The sequence below is a fragment of the Lepus europaeus genome, chromosome 10 (assembly GCF_033115175.1).
Source record: "Lepus europaeus isolate LE1 chromosome 10, mLepTim1.pri, whole genome shotgun sequence".
NCBI classification, from domain to species: domain Eukaryota; kingdom Metazoa; phylum Chordata; class Mammalia; order Lagomorpha; family Leporidae; genus Lepus; species Lepus europaeus.
In genome coordinates, this window is record NC_084836.1 from 42,780,033 (window position 1) to 42,795,981 (window position 15,949).

Consider the following 15,949-nt stretch of genomic DNA (forward strand, 5'->3'; position numbering starts at 1 on the left):
TTCTAGACTCAATACTCTTAAGCTAAGCTATGAAGACAGAAACACAACTTGATTTTCTCAGTGACAGATTTAAACAGATCCGAATTTCTGAAACATACCAACATCTCCTAACAGCTTGGATTTTCAGCTAGAGAAAGAAGCAATGGAAGGTAGGAGAACACAGCTCATTCTAGAGATGTTCTTGGCTGACTGTGAATTACTCGTTCTTCTGCACGTAGCTGCTTCTAGGAAATCCATGAGTGCTATCTGTTGTGCTACTTGATTTAGCACTCTGCTTCCCTCACCAGTACTCAGAGCTGTCACCGACATAGCAGTGGCTATGAAACGGAGAGAGCCACCTAAATGTTGGTTATCCTGCACTTATAAACACCGATGCTTTAGGTCCACCTGATAATAACTACGGGATTTATAGCAGTCATCATTTCTTCTAAATCACACACCAAGAAACTTATTTATGCTTACATACCTATGTATATATCTTCCAAATATATCCATCCATATATTCAAGGATGTATGTTTATATGTTCCCCAAATCAGACTATATCATATCAATTTTTAGTGTTCCAATTATTTTATTTTTAATTCATGCTATATGTTAATAAAGATCAGATAACACGAGTTTGGACAACACAACTGAATTAACATAAGTGGAAATCCTAGCTCTAACTAATGGGGCTTCCGTGTTAAGTTTTTAGAATACTGAATAAGAAAATTAAATTCACAATGTAGGCTACAATATTGGCCTAGCTCCTTCTCTTGTAGTTACAACTTAAGAGTCAGGAAAAGAGAAAGAAGGAAATCTTGAAATCAGGCTACATAACCTATAATCATAGTTTATATAAAACTGCTGCTTGCAGTAATATGCATCTTCCTCTGAGATGCAGACCTTCTGTCCCCTTGTGGAGTTTAGGAACATTAAGAAACTACTTGGATTTCTTGTTCTCGGCTGGATTTTCACATCTCCCAAACCATGAAGTGGAATGATTCACACCAACGAACCTCTACGTCACTTTTCCCCCTATATCCCTTCCTCGCAGCTTCCATAATATAGAAAACTTGGCTTCACTAATAAGAAAGCATTAATTTTCTGCTATAAACCTGAATGACTTCTTAAATAAGATTTTTAAAACTTTTTGTTTGTATGTGTGCTTAGCTTACAAAGTCATTTCTGAGTATTTATTTATCTTAAAAGATAAATGAAAATCAATAGACATTCATACAAGTTTTTATATAAAAAGAAGAAATATATAACAAACAAATGGCAGTATTTTTACCTTGTCATTAGCCATTTCGAAAACAAGATTATCCTGGGGAATTTTATTCAAAGTAAGAGAATCACCAGTTAGATTTAAACTTACCCTTTTTTTTTTAATTGCCATTGTGTGTCATCTAACTATGTATCATAGAATATAAATATAAATGAAATTTAAAATTAAGGAAAATTTTAATACAGAGGAAACATAAAGAAAAGAAAATAATTACTAAACATCCATGTTACTTCAGAAAGACATTATTTCTTTTTTTCCAATGACCTCAAAAAGTCTAAGGCTCCAAACTAACATATCTAGTGTTAGTGACATAAGTAACTTTTCAAAACAAATCAATTATACTAAAAACTAGATTTTTTTTCTGAGTATATACATATATAAAACTAATATTCTAAAAATAATGGTTGTTGATGCAGGATCCAAATGACTTGATATTTCATAATGTTAGCAACTTTCCATGAAGCATATTTAAAAATTTTGAAGCAATTTCATAAAAATATGTTCTATTGCAAATTTCCAACTTATTAGAAGAGGTTTTGTCATTAATAATCTGAATAGGCACAAAACTTTTTTATCATACTTTATAAATTTGATACCCAGTTTAAAGATAATGAATGAATAAAGAGATGAAGGAAGGAACAACAGGTGAGCACAATGCCAGAAAGAGGGCAGGAGGTAGAAACAGGAACTTAAGCTCTCTTACGTATGTCACAGTATGTGTCTAATGTACAGCATGATTTTGCAAACATTCACTACTCTTTGTGGAAGAAAATGAGGTGCAGGAAAAAAATTGCAAAAACTTGTTAAAGCTTTATCCATACAGCTATATTTTAATTTTAGTGATATTTCAAATATTCAATGATTTTAAAATCTTTACACGATAGTTATTAATACTATTAGTGTTGTTTAAGAATTCATGGCAACTTATTTAAAACTTACCAAATTTAGACAATCACTACAAACTTGGTTATTTCCTAGAAATGTTATGGGTAGTATTTGAGCTTTAATTAGACTATCTTACCTGTATGTGTATATATATCTATAATCTGCCATTTATTGGGGCAACTATCTATCTATTATAATATAAAAATAATATACACTAGTAATAGCATAAATATGTTTTTCAGACTTCCTCCTCTCTCATATCCTTGGTCATGCAAAGAATAGTTATGGCAAAATATGAAAAAATACTTAATAATTTGATCATACATTACCAGGTTCCTTTATTGTATTCAGGGGCTACATACTCCAACATTACACTTCTTATATTATCAGCATATTTTAAACAACATCAATGATATTTGTGACAGTTGTACTATTACTTACCTTCAGCAGATAACCCTTGAACATTTACTCCTCTGGCTGCTAAAAAACTAAGGCAGACATCAACATTTTCGATCTGGAACGTGAAAAGCAGTGAAAAAAGCAATTTAGAGGATGACTTTTAAATAAACACATGAGTTAGAATGAAACCAGAAAGAAAGATAAAGAATGAATATTTTACATTCATCTCATACTAGAGATCTTTACCAGAGTTAAACTAGAATTATTTTGGCTCATTACAGAATGAATATAAAGCTCTCATTGTCCACTTTGGTACTTACAAACAATTCATAAAGGCCTGATTAAGAATGGCATTCTGGCAGATTAGCAAACCACCTACTTAACATAAAACTGGATTTTGTGCTTTATAAAGAAGTCTCAATAGAGGCATCCACACAGAATGACTGTTGCATGTGTGAACCCTATAAAGTTAGGATGTGGGTAAATGAGACTCAATCAGAAGTATTTGTTAAGATGCCAAACACAGATAAGATGGAGAAAGGAATGAAATGATATACCAGAAATTATGTAGATTTCATACTAAACTGTATCAAATCCTTTTATTTAAATGCATTTTTTATTTCCACAGTTGAGTAATCTCCTGGTTCAACATGGGCATTGCCTTTGCTTTTTGGAGAGGGTGATGCCACTGTATCAGTATGATGACCACTGTGTAACTTCTTAGAGTGAGAAGCAAAACATAATTTAGGCTGGCTTGTGTTAAGTAAAAAATTAATCTCAGTATGGGTCATGGTATTACACAGTAGTTGTACAGCAAAGACTTTTACCAGAATGTTAAAAAAAAAAAAAAGAAAAAAACAACTTCTAATTCTTTGTGAGTCATCTCTGTGGGTTTGTTTTTGGCATTCTATAAATATTGAAACTCTAAAGTAAATAAGAGATTTTAAGTTAAAAACTTGGCAAGGTAGTATTTTCTGTCAAATTCTTATCAAAAGTTGGGCATGAGAACACACACAGTTCTGCCAATATCTTCTCTGGCTTACTTTCATAATAAGGTCAAAATGTTTCTTAAAAAAATAAAGAAAAAGATACATTCAAGAATCTGTCCTTATAAAATGGATAGACTGTTTACATTCTTTTTAAAATGTAATTTTGTGCAAAAAAGTTAAGTAATAATATCCAATGAGATGTTCTTTTCCTTAAAATGACCAAAGCCAAGGCATACATTTACTTTGAGGGAAAGACAAGATTTTTATATCAATTCACTTCAAAGTAAGTTTTACTGAAATTATCCTACCAAAAAAAAATAATAGCATTGGACATGTTTAACATATATGATCAAATGAAGCTTGTTTTTCTAATCAACATCTGAATATCCTATGACACAATGATGCTAAAACACAAATCAAATTCTACCTTTCTTCAAATTTCACTTTGCTACTCAAAAAGAAAGCTAAATATGGAAGGAAAGAAAAGAAGAAATTAGGGAAATGGAGAATTGTCTTGTATCCATCCAAAGTGTCCTTATAAATTTATTTTTAAGTTAATTTGTTTATTTGAAAGGCAGAGTGAGAGAGAGAGGAAGAGACAGAGAGATATATCTTCCATCTGCTGCTTCACTCCCCAAATGGCCACATAAGCTAGGGCCGAGCCAGGCCAAAGGCAAGAGCCAGGAACTCCATCTGGGTCACTCACATGTGTGGAAGGTGGCCTGAGTATTTTCCAACATACAGCAGAGAGCTATATCAAAAGTAGAGCAGCTGGGACTCCAGCAGGTACCCTAATACATGCATCATACTTGGCATCTTAACCTGCTGTATCACAATGCCAGTCCATACATTTATTTCTTGCAGGGCAATTATAAAGGGGAGAGGGGAAGTGTGATAGACATGTATCTTAGCAGTTAAATGCCCACATTCCCCTTGTGGTTCCTGAGTTTGATACCCTTCCCTAAGTCCTGCTTAACGTAAGACTCAGGAGTCAGCAGTGATGGCTCAAATAATTGAGCTCCTGATATACTCGTAGAAGACCAGGACTGTGGCCTGGCCAACAGTTTCAACCCCAGCCCTGCCCCACCCACTACAGGCATTTGTGGAGTGAATCAGTGGAGGGGTTGCTCTCTTCTCCGCACCCCTTTCTTTCTCTCTCTCTCAAATAAATAAGATAACGTTTTAAAAATAACAATATACTGAAATAAAAAAACAAAAAACTACTGTGCCCTAATATTGAGAAAGATCACAACTGAATAGTTTACGTTTGCAGTAACAGTCTTGACATTATAAATTTCATAGCCATTATGGGATTTTTATAAAAAGTTTTCTGTTTCAGGGGCTTGTGCCTTGGCGCAGTAGGTTAATCCTCCATCTGTGGTGCCAGCATCCCATGTGGATGCCGGTTCTAGTCCCGGCTGCTCCTCTTCCAGTCCAGCTCTCTGCTATAGCCTGGGAAAGCAGTAGAAGATGGCCCAAATCCTTGGGCCCCTGCACTTGCATGGCAGACTGGGAAGAAGCACCTGGCTCCTGGCTTTGGATTGGCACTGCTCTGGCCATTGAGGTCATTTGAGGAGTGAACCAATGGAAGGAAGACCTTTCTCTCTGTCTCTCCCTCTCACTGTCTGCAACTCTACCTCTCAAATAAAATAAATAAAACCTTAAAAAGAAGTTTTCTGTTTCAAATATGTAATTTATTACAAAATGTTAATAGTGCAATTTGGCCTAACTTTTAGAAAATCTATTAAATGCATGTAAATTTAGTTACAAGGACATGCTAAGTCATTAGAAGAAGGTAATAGAGTCTGTAATTAAATATGTAAGACAGCTTTTTTTAGCCTGCAACTTAACCAGTATATGAAATAAACTGATGCCTAAATTGATTGTTGGAGACACAATTTTCTCTACAGACATACCTTACTTAGGAACAGAAAATAAAAACTCCAAAATAGAGTAAAGAAAATGGTATTGAATATCTATTATTTCTTATTTTTCAGATCTATTTAACAGGAGCAGAGGCAAGTGTTTGGCATAGTAGTTCAGTTGCCACCTGGGATACCCAGATCTCGTAATGACGCTCCTGGTTTGAGTCCCAGTGGTCTGCTTCTTACCGGGCCTCCAGTAGCCTGCAGTGTGCACCCTGGGAGGCAGCAGATGATGACTCAATCAGTTGTGTCCCTGCAACCCATGTGGGACACTCCAAGTTCAGACCTGAACTCCAAGTTCAGACCTGACTGTTGCTGCCAGTTAGGGAATCAATCAGCAAATGTAAAGTCTCTCTCTCTCCCTCTCTCTCTCTCTCTCATTGTATCTCTCTGTCTCTGTCTTTCTCTCTCATCTGCCTCTCCCTCATCTCTCTGCTTTTCAAATAAAATGAACATAAATAAATAAATGTAAAAGCCCATTGGTCAGGAGCATTCAGCTTTTTGTAATTTTCCTGTATAATCATTTATTACCAATACTAACAATTTAAGATAGCTAATTTAGTTTTCAATTATTACTATAATAGCTAAGTAATAGCAACAAAGTACTGATTATATAGCTTCCAGTTTGACTATTAAATACAAGTTATTAAAGGTCATTTACTTATTCAACAATATGTTTGGCTAAACTAATTTTCCAAAGTATATTAGCATAATAAACATAACATTAAAAAGATCTCTCCCCTACTTAATTCTAGTCTTTATATAAATTCCATCATGCCTCTTAGCAGTTAATAGTGCTGTAAAGACTTTTCACAGCAAAAGCAAATTAGAATCCATTAGAATACAAAGGAGCAGCTTTGAAGAACATTGTGCACTGCCCTTTTTATGAAAAGAGAACATATTATGTGATAACGAATTTATATGAGATTCTCACTCAGCAACAATAAATGATGAAAAACACATTTTAATTGTGATGGACTTTGTAGGAGTAAAGCCCACAGGGGCACAAGGTATGGCAGAAGTGTCCTTTGCTTTGACGTGAGTGGTGATCACACAGGTGTATCCACAGATGTGTACATATAAAACTCAATCAGTTACATTGCTGGAATTATAGTGCTTCACAAAATGCTTATGTTTTACTTCAATTCTATCAAAAAGCTTTATTTATTCTTCCATTTATGTTTTACTTCAACTTAAAAATAAACGGTCGGTCTCTTGTTTTATTGAACATCATTTTTAGACGAATAAGGACAAAAATACAGGAACCTCTTAGGTTACTCTTGCCGGTAATTAAAGGGAAAAGTGATGGTGTTTCAGACAAGGAGGGTGAAAGAGGTGATAAGAAATGTTCAGATCCCTGTTAAATATAAGAGTGGGAATAAGAGAGGGAGGAGATGTACAATTTGGGACATGCTCAATCGGACTTGCCCCAAATGGTGGAGTTAGAAACGTGCCAGGGGATTCCAATACAATCCCATCAAGGTGGCATGTACCAATGCCATCTCACTAGTCAAAGTGATCAATTTCAGTTCACAATTGATCACTCTGATAGATCTAAGAGTCAAAGGGATCATACAAACAAGACTAGTGTCTGCTAACACTAACTGATAGAATCAAAAAGGGAGAGAAGGATCCAACATGGGAAGCGGGATACACAGCAGACTCGTAGAATGGCAGATGTCCTAAATAGCACTCTGGCCTCAGAATCAGCCCTTAAGGCATTCGGATCTGGCTGAGGAGCCCATGAGAGTATATTAGGCATGGAAAGCCAAGACACTCTGGAAACAAAAAAAAAAAGACCTAAATGAAAGATCTCTGTGAGTGAGATCCCAGTGGAAAGAACGGGGCCATCAAAGAAGGAGGTACCTTTGTCTGAAGGGAGGAGAGAACTTCCACTTTGACTATGACCCTGTTGGAATAAGATTGAAGTGGGCGAACTCAAAAGGCTTCCTTAGCCTTGGCAACTCATGACTAGAGCCTAGGGAGATTACTGACACCATAAACAAGAGTGTCAAATTGTTAAGTCAACAACAGGAGTCACTGTGTACTTACTTCTCATGTGGGATCTGTCCTTAATGTGTTGTCCAATGTGAAGTAATGCTATAACGAGTACTGAAACAGTATTTTACACTTTGTGTTTCTGTGTGGGTGCAAACTGATGAAATCTTTACTTAATATATACTAAATCGATTTTCTGTATATAAAGAGAATTGAAAATGAATCTTGATGTGAATGGAATGGGAGAGGGAGCAGGAGATGGGGGGGTTCATGTAGGAGAAAAATTATGGGGGGGAGGGGAGCCATTGTAATCCATAAACTGTACTTTGGAAATTTATATTTACTAAATAAAAAATTTTTTTAAAAAAGAAATGTTCGGTTCTGGATGGGTTTTGCTGAATCTCAAGGGAAGACACAGCCTTTGAGAGCAAGACAAGAGTCAAGGCTAACCTCAAGGTTTCTGGCCTTAGTTACAAGAAAGATGAAATCCCTATCCACCTAGACAGAAAAAAACCCTAAATAGATAGCAACAATGTTATCAGATATTTAGACACCTACATGAAGATTTCAAGAAGGCAGTTCGAGTTCAATACAGAGGCTGGTGGTACTTATAACCATGGCTGAACTAAGTCACCAAGGAAGGGTAAACATGAAAGAGAAGAGGAACAAAGATTGAGCCCTACGAGACTCTACTTGGAAAGGAGATGAGGAACAAATAGAGGAGAGTGAGCAAAAGCCACGGGGGAGTAGGCAGAAAATCAGGAGAGTTCAGGTACAGAAAATCACCCAAAGAAGGTATTGGAAAGCCGAGGTAGAAATGAGCTCCACCAAAAACTCCTGAAATATCAACTCAGATGAAAACTAAGAGTGCAGCACTATACTTAGGATTATAAGATTCAAATCAGTATTTTTTTATTATTTGACAGATAGAGTTAGAGTACTCATAATAGGGCTTGTTACATAAAACATGTTCATAGATACAATAACATTATGTATGATATAATAAATAACTATATACACATACTCACAAGAGACCTCCAAAATAGTTCATTTTGGCACCAAAATAAATATATCTTTTATTTACATTTTCAAGAACATTTGGAAGGACTCTTGTAAATGTATATATTTCTCCAAATAGTCAGAACGTAGTTCCATGAAGATTCTCTCCTCTTTGGTTTACTTCTCTCTCCCAAAGCCTAGACTACCTTAGGCAATCTGGAAGAAAACTGCTGGGGTAATGCATGAATTAAAGCAAGGTTAAAACAATGTTTTTGGTCGGCGCCATGGTTCACTTGGCTAATCCTCTGCCTGTGGTGCTGGCACCCCGAATTCTAGTCCTGGTTGGGGAACTGGGTACTAGTCCCGGTTGCTCCTCTTCCAGTCTAGCTCTCTGCTGTGGCCCAGGAGGGCAGTGGAGGATGGCCCAAGTGCTTAGGCCCTGTACCTGCATGGGAGACCAGTAGGAAGCACCCGGCTCCTGGCTTTGGATCAGTGCAGCACCAGCCGTAGCAGCCACTTGGGGAGTGAACCAACGGAAGGAAGACCTTTCTGTCTCTCTCTCATTGTCTATAACTCTCTCTCTATCTCTCTCTCTCTCACTGTCTAACTCTGCCTGGCAAAAAATAAAAAACAAAACAAAAAACAATGTTTTTATGCCTGAGGTTCTAAAACAAAGTGACCAAATCATAGCTTATTATTACTAATCAAATCTGGTGTATCTACTGAACATGGACCATAGATGCTGATTTAATTCTACGGCCTTTAAAGGTTCCTGTCTCCTACACTCAATGTGTTATTGTTTTATAAGCATCATGCTCCTCCCCAGGACTTACTGTGGTCATTTCTCCTAATGGGAAAAGGCATTGCTCCTATCACACACATTATATTGTCCTCAGTACTTCATACCATGCTGGGCACAAAGGAAATGCTGAATGTATTTTTTCTGAAAAACTATGAATTCATGTAGGATCAGGTACAAGCTCTAATATTTGGCCTGTTTTATATATATATTTATATATATATTTGTGTGTATATATATATATATATATATATATATCCCAAAATTCAGTTTCTGTTCTTTTGCTTTTGTAAGATCAGGAAGAAAATCTTTTCATTCTGGAGTAGAAAAGATAATGATTACAGCAGAAAACCAATACCTGTTAATAATAGGCAAACAGAAGAAAAAATGAAATGTCAAAGGAATAGTCAGGTTTTGAGCTTCTACATAAACATACAGAAATAAAAATACTTCATAAATGTCTAAATGATGTGTGGAAGTAGATTTTTACCATTCTATTCTGGTATTCAGTGAGATAATTTAAGAAATTTTCATGATTGTGTGGTCTATAAATATCATTTGATCTGATCCTTTCAATTAAAAAAATGACAGGAAAAGCAGATGAAATTTATCATTTCTTAGATTTGGTGAAACTGTACATGCACAGCACTCAGCAAGCATACTCTACACAAAGCAAGAACCCAATAACATAGATCAAAAACAGCTTTGCTTGTTCGTCTTTGCTGTTAACAGAGGGTAACAATAGTACAAACTGGTATCATATTCTGTTTTGTTTTAGCATTATATCAACTTGACTGAGGATTATACACACTGAGTCTCCTTATAATCCAGTGGTTTCTAAACTTTTTTGCACACAAGAAACAAATGAGAAACATTCAAAACCATCTATATCTACCCAGTTTATACTCTCATAAGTTAGATTGTCTAGAAGCCAGTTTTTAGGACTTTTAAATCCCTAGGTGATTCCAATTTGCAGCAAACTTTGGAAATTCCAGCTTCAATTTACGTTCTTCAGAGAAAATAACTGCACACAATTTCAATTTGTCCTCTTGAGGATGCAGAAACGGCAGTGCTCAGACTATGGTAATACATCATCTTCTGCTTATTTGGATCATTTTGATATGATGTAATTTCTGTGTTTTACATTTTATTCCTGTGATACTGAATTTAGTATCACATTCTGAGTACTGTCGGTACCAACTTTCTCATTTGGCTTAGGCAACAGTCACATCTGTACCCTAAAGATCATCACTCACATAGCATTTGCTTTCTCATTATCAATGTCAGACTCAATTTCTTGATATCTTTTTTCAATATATGGCTTACCATGTATTGGTAAAGACTACCTAGATTTCCTCTCTTTCATGTTAAACTATTTTTTTTTTGACAGGTAGAGTTAGACAGTGAGAGAGAGAGACAGAGAGAAAGGTCTTCCTTCTGTTGGTTCAACGCCCAAATGGCCGCTACAGCTGGTGTGCTGCGCCGATCCAAAGCCAGGAGCCAAATGTCTCCTTCTGGTCTCCCATGGGGGTGCAGGGCCCAAGCACTTGGGCCATCCTCCACTGCCTTCCCAGGCCACAGCAGAGAGCTGGACTGGAAGAGGAGCAACTGGGACAGAATCCGGCACCCCAACCGGGACTAGAACAACCCGGGGTGCCAGAGCCACAGGCGGAGGATTAGCCAAGTGAGCTGCGGTGCCGGCCCCAGGTTAAATTTAAGCATAGTTAGATAACTATAAAAATATTGGTCATACAATGAAAGTAAAACAAAAAGTTTCTAAGTTATACATCCAGTCAATATTTTCAGAAATATTAAAATGTATGAGTAGAGAGAGCTTTTGAACTCTAGCAAAACACTTAATGTTATCACAAGGGCCTAAGCAGAAACAGGTTTGTTAGAATAAATTTGAAAATGGACTGCTGTGAATGTTTTCTTTATTGAAGAAACTAAACAAATTCAATAGAATTTGGTCAATATTTTCAGACTTGTGGTTTTTATTTATATAATTAATATTGACATATTGGAGCACTACCACTCGATTTTATATTCTATAAATCTAACCATTCATCAAATGTCTATTAAACTTCCTTATGCCCGGAAATGTGCTCAGTGCTGCAGAGACAAATTTCGTGACACAGCCACTAGCCTTGCATACTCTAAAGAGTACTGACATATGTCTGATATTTTCAACTATTCCCACGGAAAATGGGAGCCCGTTTTTCAAAACAAATTTCATTTTATTTGATTACTGTTAAAGCCTGTGCCTAAATACCTGCTGAACAAGGATATTTTTACTTTTTATTTGTCGAAACTTTACCTAGTGGAGCAATAAGCCTTTGACTATAATGTAAATTATATTACCTGGAAAACTAAAAAAAAAAATTAAATTTTTTAAAAAACAGTAATTTCTGAGGATATCATCTAGTTCTCATGACAACTCTATTGACCCATTGTTGAGACAAATCAGTCTTTATTCTCAGGACATGGAGCACGAAGGACCACTCAGATTTTTCTACTGGAGTTGATTAGGATGACAATGTGGATGGATGTAGGAGGCAGAAAAGTCTAAAACAGACATTTGGACCGGTGCTGTGGCATAGCAGATAAAGCCACCTCCTGCAGTCCAGCATCCCATATGGGCATAGGTTCAAGTTCCAGCTGCTCCACTTCCAATACATCTTTCTGCATTGGCCTGGGAAAAGATGGCCCAAGTCCTTGGGCTGCTGAACCCATGAGGGAGATCCAGAAGAAGCTCCTGGCTCCTGGCTTTGGATCGGTGCAGCTCTGGCCATTGCAGCCATCTGGGGAGTGAACCATTGGATGGAAGACATCTCTCTCTCTCTGCCTCTGCCTATGCCTCTGCCTCTGTGTAACGCTGCCTTTCAAATAAAAAAAAATACTTTTTTTCCCAGTTCCCTGTTATTTATTTATTATAGAAAGCATTTAATAAATATAAATTTCATAAGTACAAAATAATTAGAAAATAAAAAAACAGAAATTTCTGATTGCCTAATTTCATAGTGGTACATTTATCTTGATTCTTATGAACTTACTAAATAAGGGCATGTATAATTGTTAACTCACACATTGGGTTTCAAGAGAGGAAAAGAAGAGCTTACATTACATTCATTTATGAAAACTCAAGACACTAATCAGTAGATTGGCACCTTCAACTATTTTTAACTGGAGGGTTATAATGTGTTTTGATCAGATCAAACACTGAGTTTGTATTGGGAACACTTGTATGTTTATTCATTTTATCGTTATAGAAATTATCCTCAAATAAACGTTCTTTTTTTTTTGTTGTTGTTCTTGTTTTTTTTTGACAGGCAGAGTGGACAGTGAGAGAGAGAGACAGAGAAAGGTCTTCCTTTTGCCGTTGGTTCACCCTCCAATGGCTGCTGCGGCCAGCGCATCTCGCTGATCCAAAGCCAGGAGCTAGGTGTTTTTCCTGGTCTCCCATGCGGGTGCAGGGCCCAAGGACTTGGGCCATCCTCCACTGCACTCCCGGGCCATAGCAGAGAGCTGGCCTGGAAGAGGGGCAACCGGGATAGAATCCGGAGCCCCAGCCAGGACTAGAACCCGGTGTGCCGGCGCTGCAAGGCAGAGGATTAGCCTGTTAAGCCATGGCGCTGGCCTCTGTTTTTTTTTTTTTTTGACAGGCAGAGTGGACAGTGAGAGAGAGACAGAGAGAAAGGTCTTCCTTTTGCCATTGGTTCACCCTCCAATGGCCGCCGCGGTAGCGCGCTGCGGCTGGTGCACCGCGCTGTTCCGATGGCAGGAGCCAGGTGCTTCTCCTGGTCTCCCATGGGGTGCAGAGCCCAAACACTTGGGCCATCCTCCACTGCACTCCCTGGCCACAGCAGAGAGCTGGCCTGGAAGAGGGGCAACCGGGACAGGATCGGTGCCCCGACCGGGACTAGAACCTGGTGTGTCGGCGCCGCAAGGCGGAGGATTAGCCTGTTGAGCCACAGCGCCGGCTGGCCTCTGTTTTTAATTCGTGCAATCTTTTACTGCACTCATACACTTTAAGCTTCATGGTTTTTGGAATCAGGTCTTTATATATTTTACCACAAAACTGGTAGAGCCTGTTTCAGGAAAAGTCACTGGAAGCATTATTCACAATATTAACAGTGTTATACCTTATATATTCTCAGGCATGTTTCATATTCACTTATGGATATTTAGTGAACATTACATTTAGGTACTAAATGTCTGCACATAATTAATATTAGCCTTGTAGTTTGTGATTAAATCTAAACCATGGCACCACATTTAATACTGAGTGACTAATTCATTCAGCAACTATTCACTGTTTATTATGGGCAGAGAGCTTTGCTGGATGGTGAAGGGATGTAAACATGAATTAAAAGGTCTTTGCCTTATGAGCTTGTAAAAGAGCTGAGGAGACAGAAAAGATCCATAAATCGCCATAACACAAGGCATCATATGATAAATTTCAGAAAAGAATTATAAGCAGCTCTACATGGTACCAAAGAGAATGGAGTCATCAATCTTCACTGCAGTCCTCGGAATAGATTCTCAGAACTGTCATTTCGACTTGAAAGCCAAGTTGGATTTTCCTAAGGTTAGAGAAGCATCAGAAGAAGGGGCACGGCATGCCGATCAGAGCATGGAAAACTGTTTATAAGAATACTTGAGGCCGGCACCGTGGCTCACTAGGCTAATCCTCTGCCTGGCCTGCGGCACTGGCACCCTGGGCTCTAGTCCCAGTTGGGGGCCAGATTCTGTCCTGGTTGCTCCTCTTCCAGGCCAGCTCTCTGCTGTGGCCCGGGAGTGCAGTGGAGGATGGCCCAAGTCCTTGGGCCCTGCACCCGCATGGGAGACCAGGAGGAGGCACCTGGCTCCTAGCTTCGGATTAGTGCAGTTCCGGCCATAGTGGTCATTTGGGGAATGAACCAACGGAAGGAAGACCTTTCTCTCTGTCTCTCTCTCTCACTGTCTAACTCTGCCTGTCAAAAAAAAAAAAAAAAAAAAAAAAAAAAAAAAAAAGAATACTTGGGGATACATCATATCAGTCTTACTTTCTGCAATTTTACTCACAGAGCTGAATTTGACCTAGTATTGAAAAAGTTCTATTTCTGTGGATCTCAAAAACTACTGCACTATGAAAAGCTACAGTTAGCAAGTATGAGGCATAGTAACTTAAAGTCTTGTTTCTCTCTACAGAAGCAATGCATCCTGTCTAGGGCATGTCTAAAATATTAGATACATATTACTGTTATGAATCATACATAGAAAATGTCTAGAAAAACACAGGACAATCTGAACTTTGGCTGTCTCTGGAAGGTGGATTCTTTTGTGACTTGTGCTATTTTTGATTAACTATACTTTTTATTTTTCATGATAAACTTGTTTCACTAGTGTCAGTATATAAATTAAAGAAATTTGAACCAAAAATGCAGTTAAGCTGGCTCAGTCTGAACAAACTCCCAATCTGGCATAGAATTCAAATACTTATATACATTTTAGCCAAGGATTATTAAAGAGAGATAAATCTGTATGGATAAAGTAAACTGTAGGAATATTTTTTTTGCTTAAAATTCATATGATGTTTATTTTCATTCATTCACATAACAACTATTTGTTCACTTTAGACATATCAAGCCCTTAACATTTATATGACTTAAGTAACAGAGAATTAAAATCTAACTTAATGGAATCTTACCAACAGAGAAACACAGACTCCTATGGAAGAGAGTAAGAGGAATCTATTCTTTAACTGTTAATTATTTATTTGAAATGCAAATAGAAAGATATCTTTCCTTTTCCGTTCACTCTACAAATGCAAGCAATAACTAGGGCTGGGCTATTTCAAAGCCAGGAGCTGGAAACTCGACCTGAGTCTCCCATGTGGATGACAGGGACCCAACTACTTTAGGCAACACCTGCTGCCTTCCAGACTGTGCAAGAATTGAGAGTGGATACGAAGCTTGAATCCAAGCACCCCAACATGGATCAGAACATCCCAAATGGCATCTTAACCACTACACCAAACACCTGCCCCAAGAAGGGTCTATTCTTGATTGGAGCCAAAGAAGTTGATGAAAAGGAAAGTTACCAGTAACTAAGATTTATCAAACATATTATACAGATACCATCTTCTGAAGTTGCCATTATGAAACCAGTTTTCAATGATAAAAGTGGTTGATCAGAGGACTTAACTGATTACTCAGATTACATAGTGCCCAGATTCTTAGCCCCTACATTTTGCTGCTTACAGGCAAGTACTAAGTTACTTCCTCAAAGGTTAGGAAGGGGTAGATGAATGAGGGAATGAGGGATGAGTGAACCCGACGAGTGAATCACTGGTCGTGGTGGAGAAACATCAGAGAGGGGAATCGGCAAGGAGTTCAGAGTGGCCAGGAATATCGAGAGCTGAACCTCACCTGAAACTTTCTTTACAGCTCCCAACTTTTTACTGATACAGAAATACTCTAAAGCCGGTAGCTTTCAAACTGTGCTGAAAAACCTGTGTAGAAGGAGAAGTGAGGCAAATGAGACTCCAGAAGTAGATGGATCCAACATCTGGAGAAAGGTACTGGCAGGAGACAGGTTATAGAGATAAATGAGAACTCGATGCGGAGCACCCTCCATGCCTTCCTGAGTGTCTGGGATTTGACTTAATGTCAGAGATCTATTGGTGTATTTTAATCAAAGGAAAAG

The 15,949-nt window shown here is 37.7% G+C and overlaps 1 protein-coding gene across 3 annotated transcripts in view; it reads right to left on the minus strand.

Moving 5' to 3' along the window:
* NAV3 (neuron navigator 3) overlaps window positions 1–15,949 on the minus strand; it is a 1,248,892-nt gene that overhangs the window by 265,580 nt on the left and 967,363 nt on the right. For all 3 annotated transcript variants that reach the window (XM_062203163.1, XM_062203166.1, XM_062203165.1), the window contains one exon: window positions 2,595–2,667. In XM_062203163.1, coding sequence (XP_062059147.1) covers window positions 2,595–2,667 — 73 coding nt within the window. The remainder of the gene's footprint in view (window positions 1–2,594; window positions 2,668–15,949) is intronic.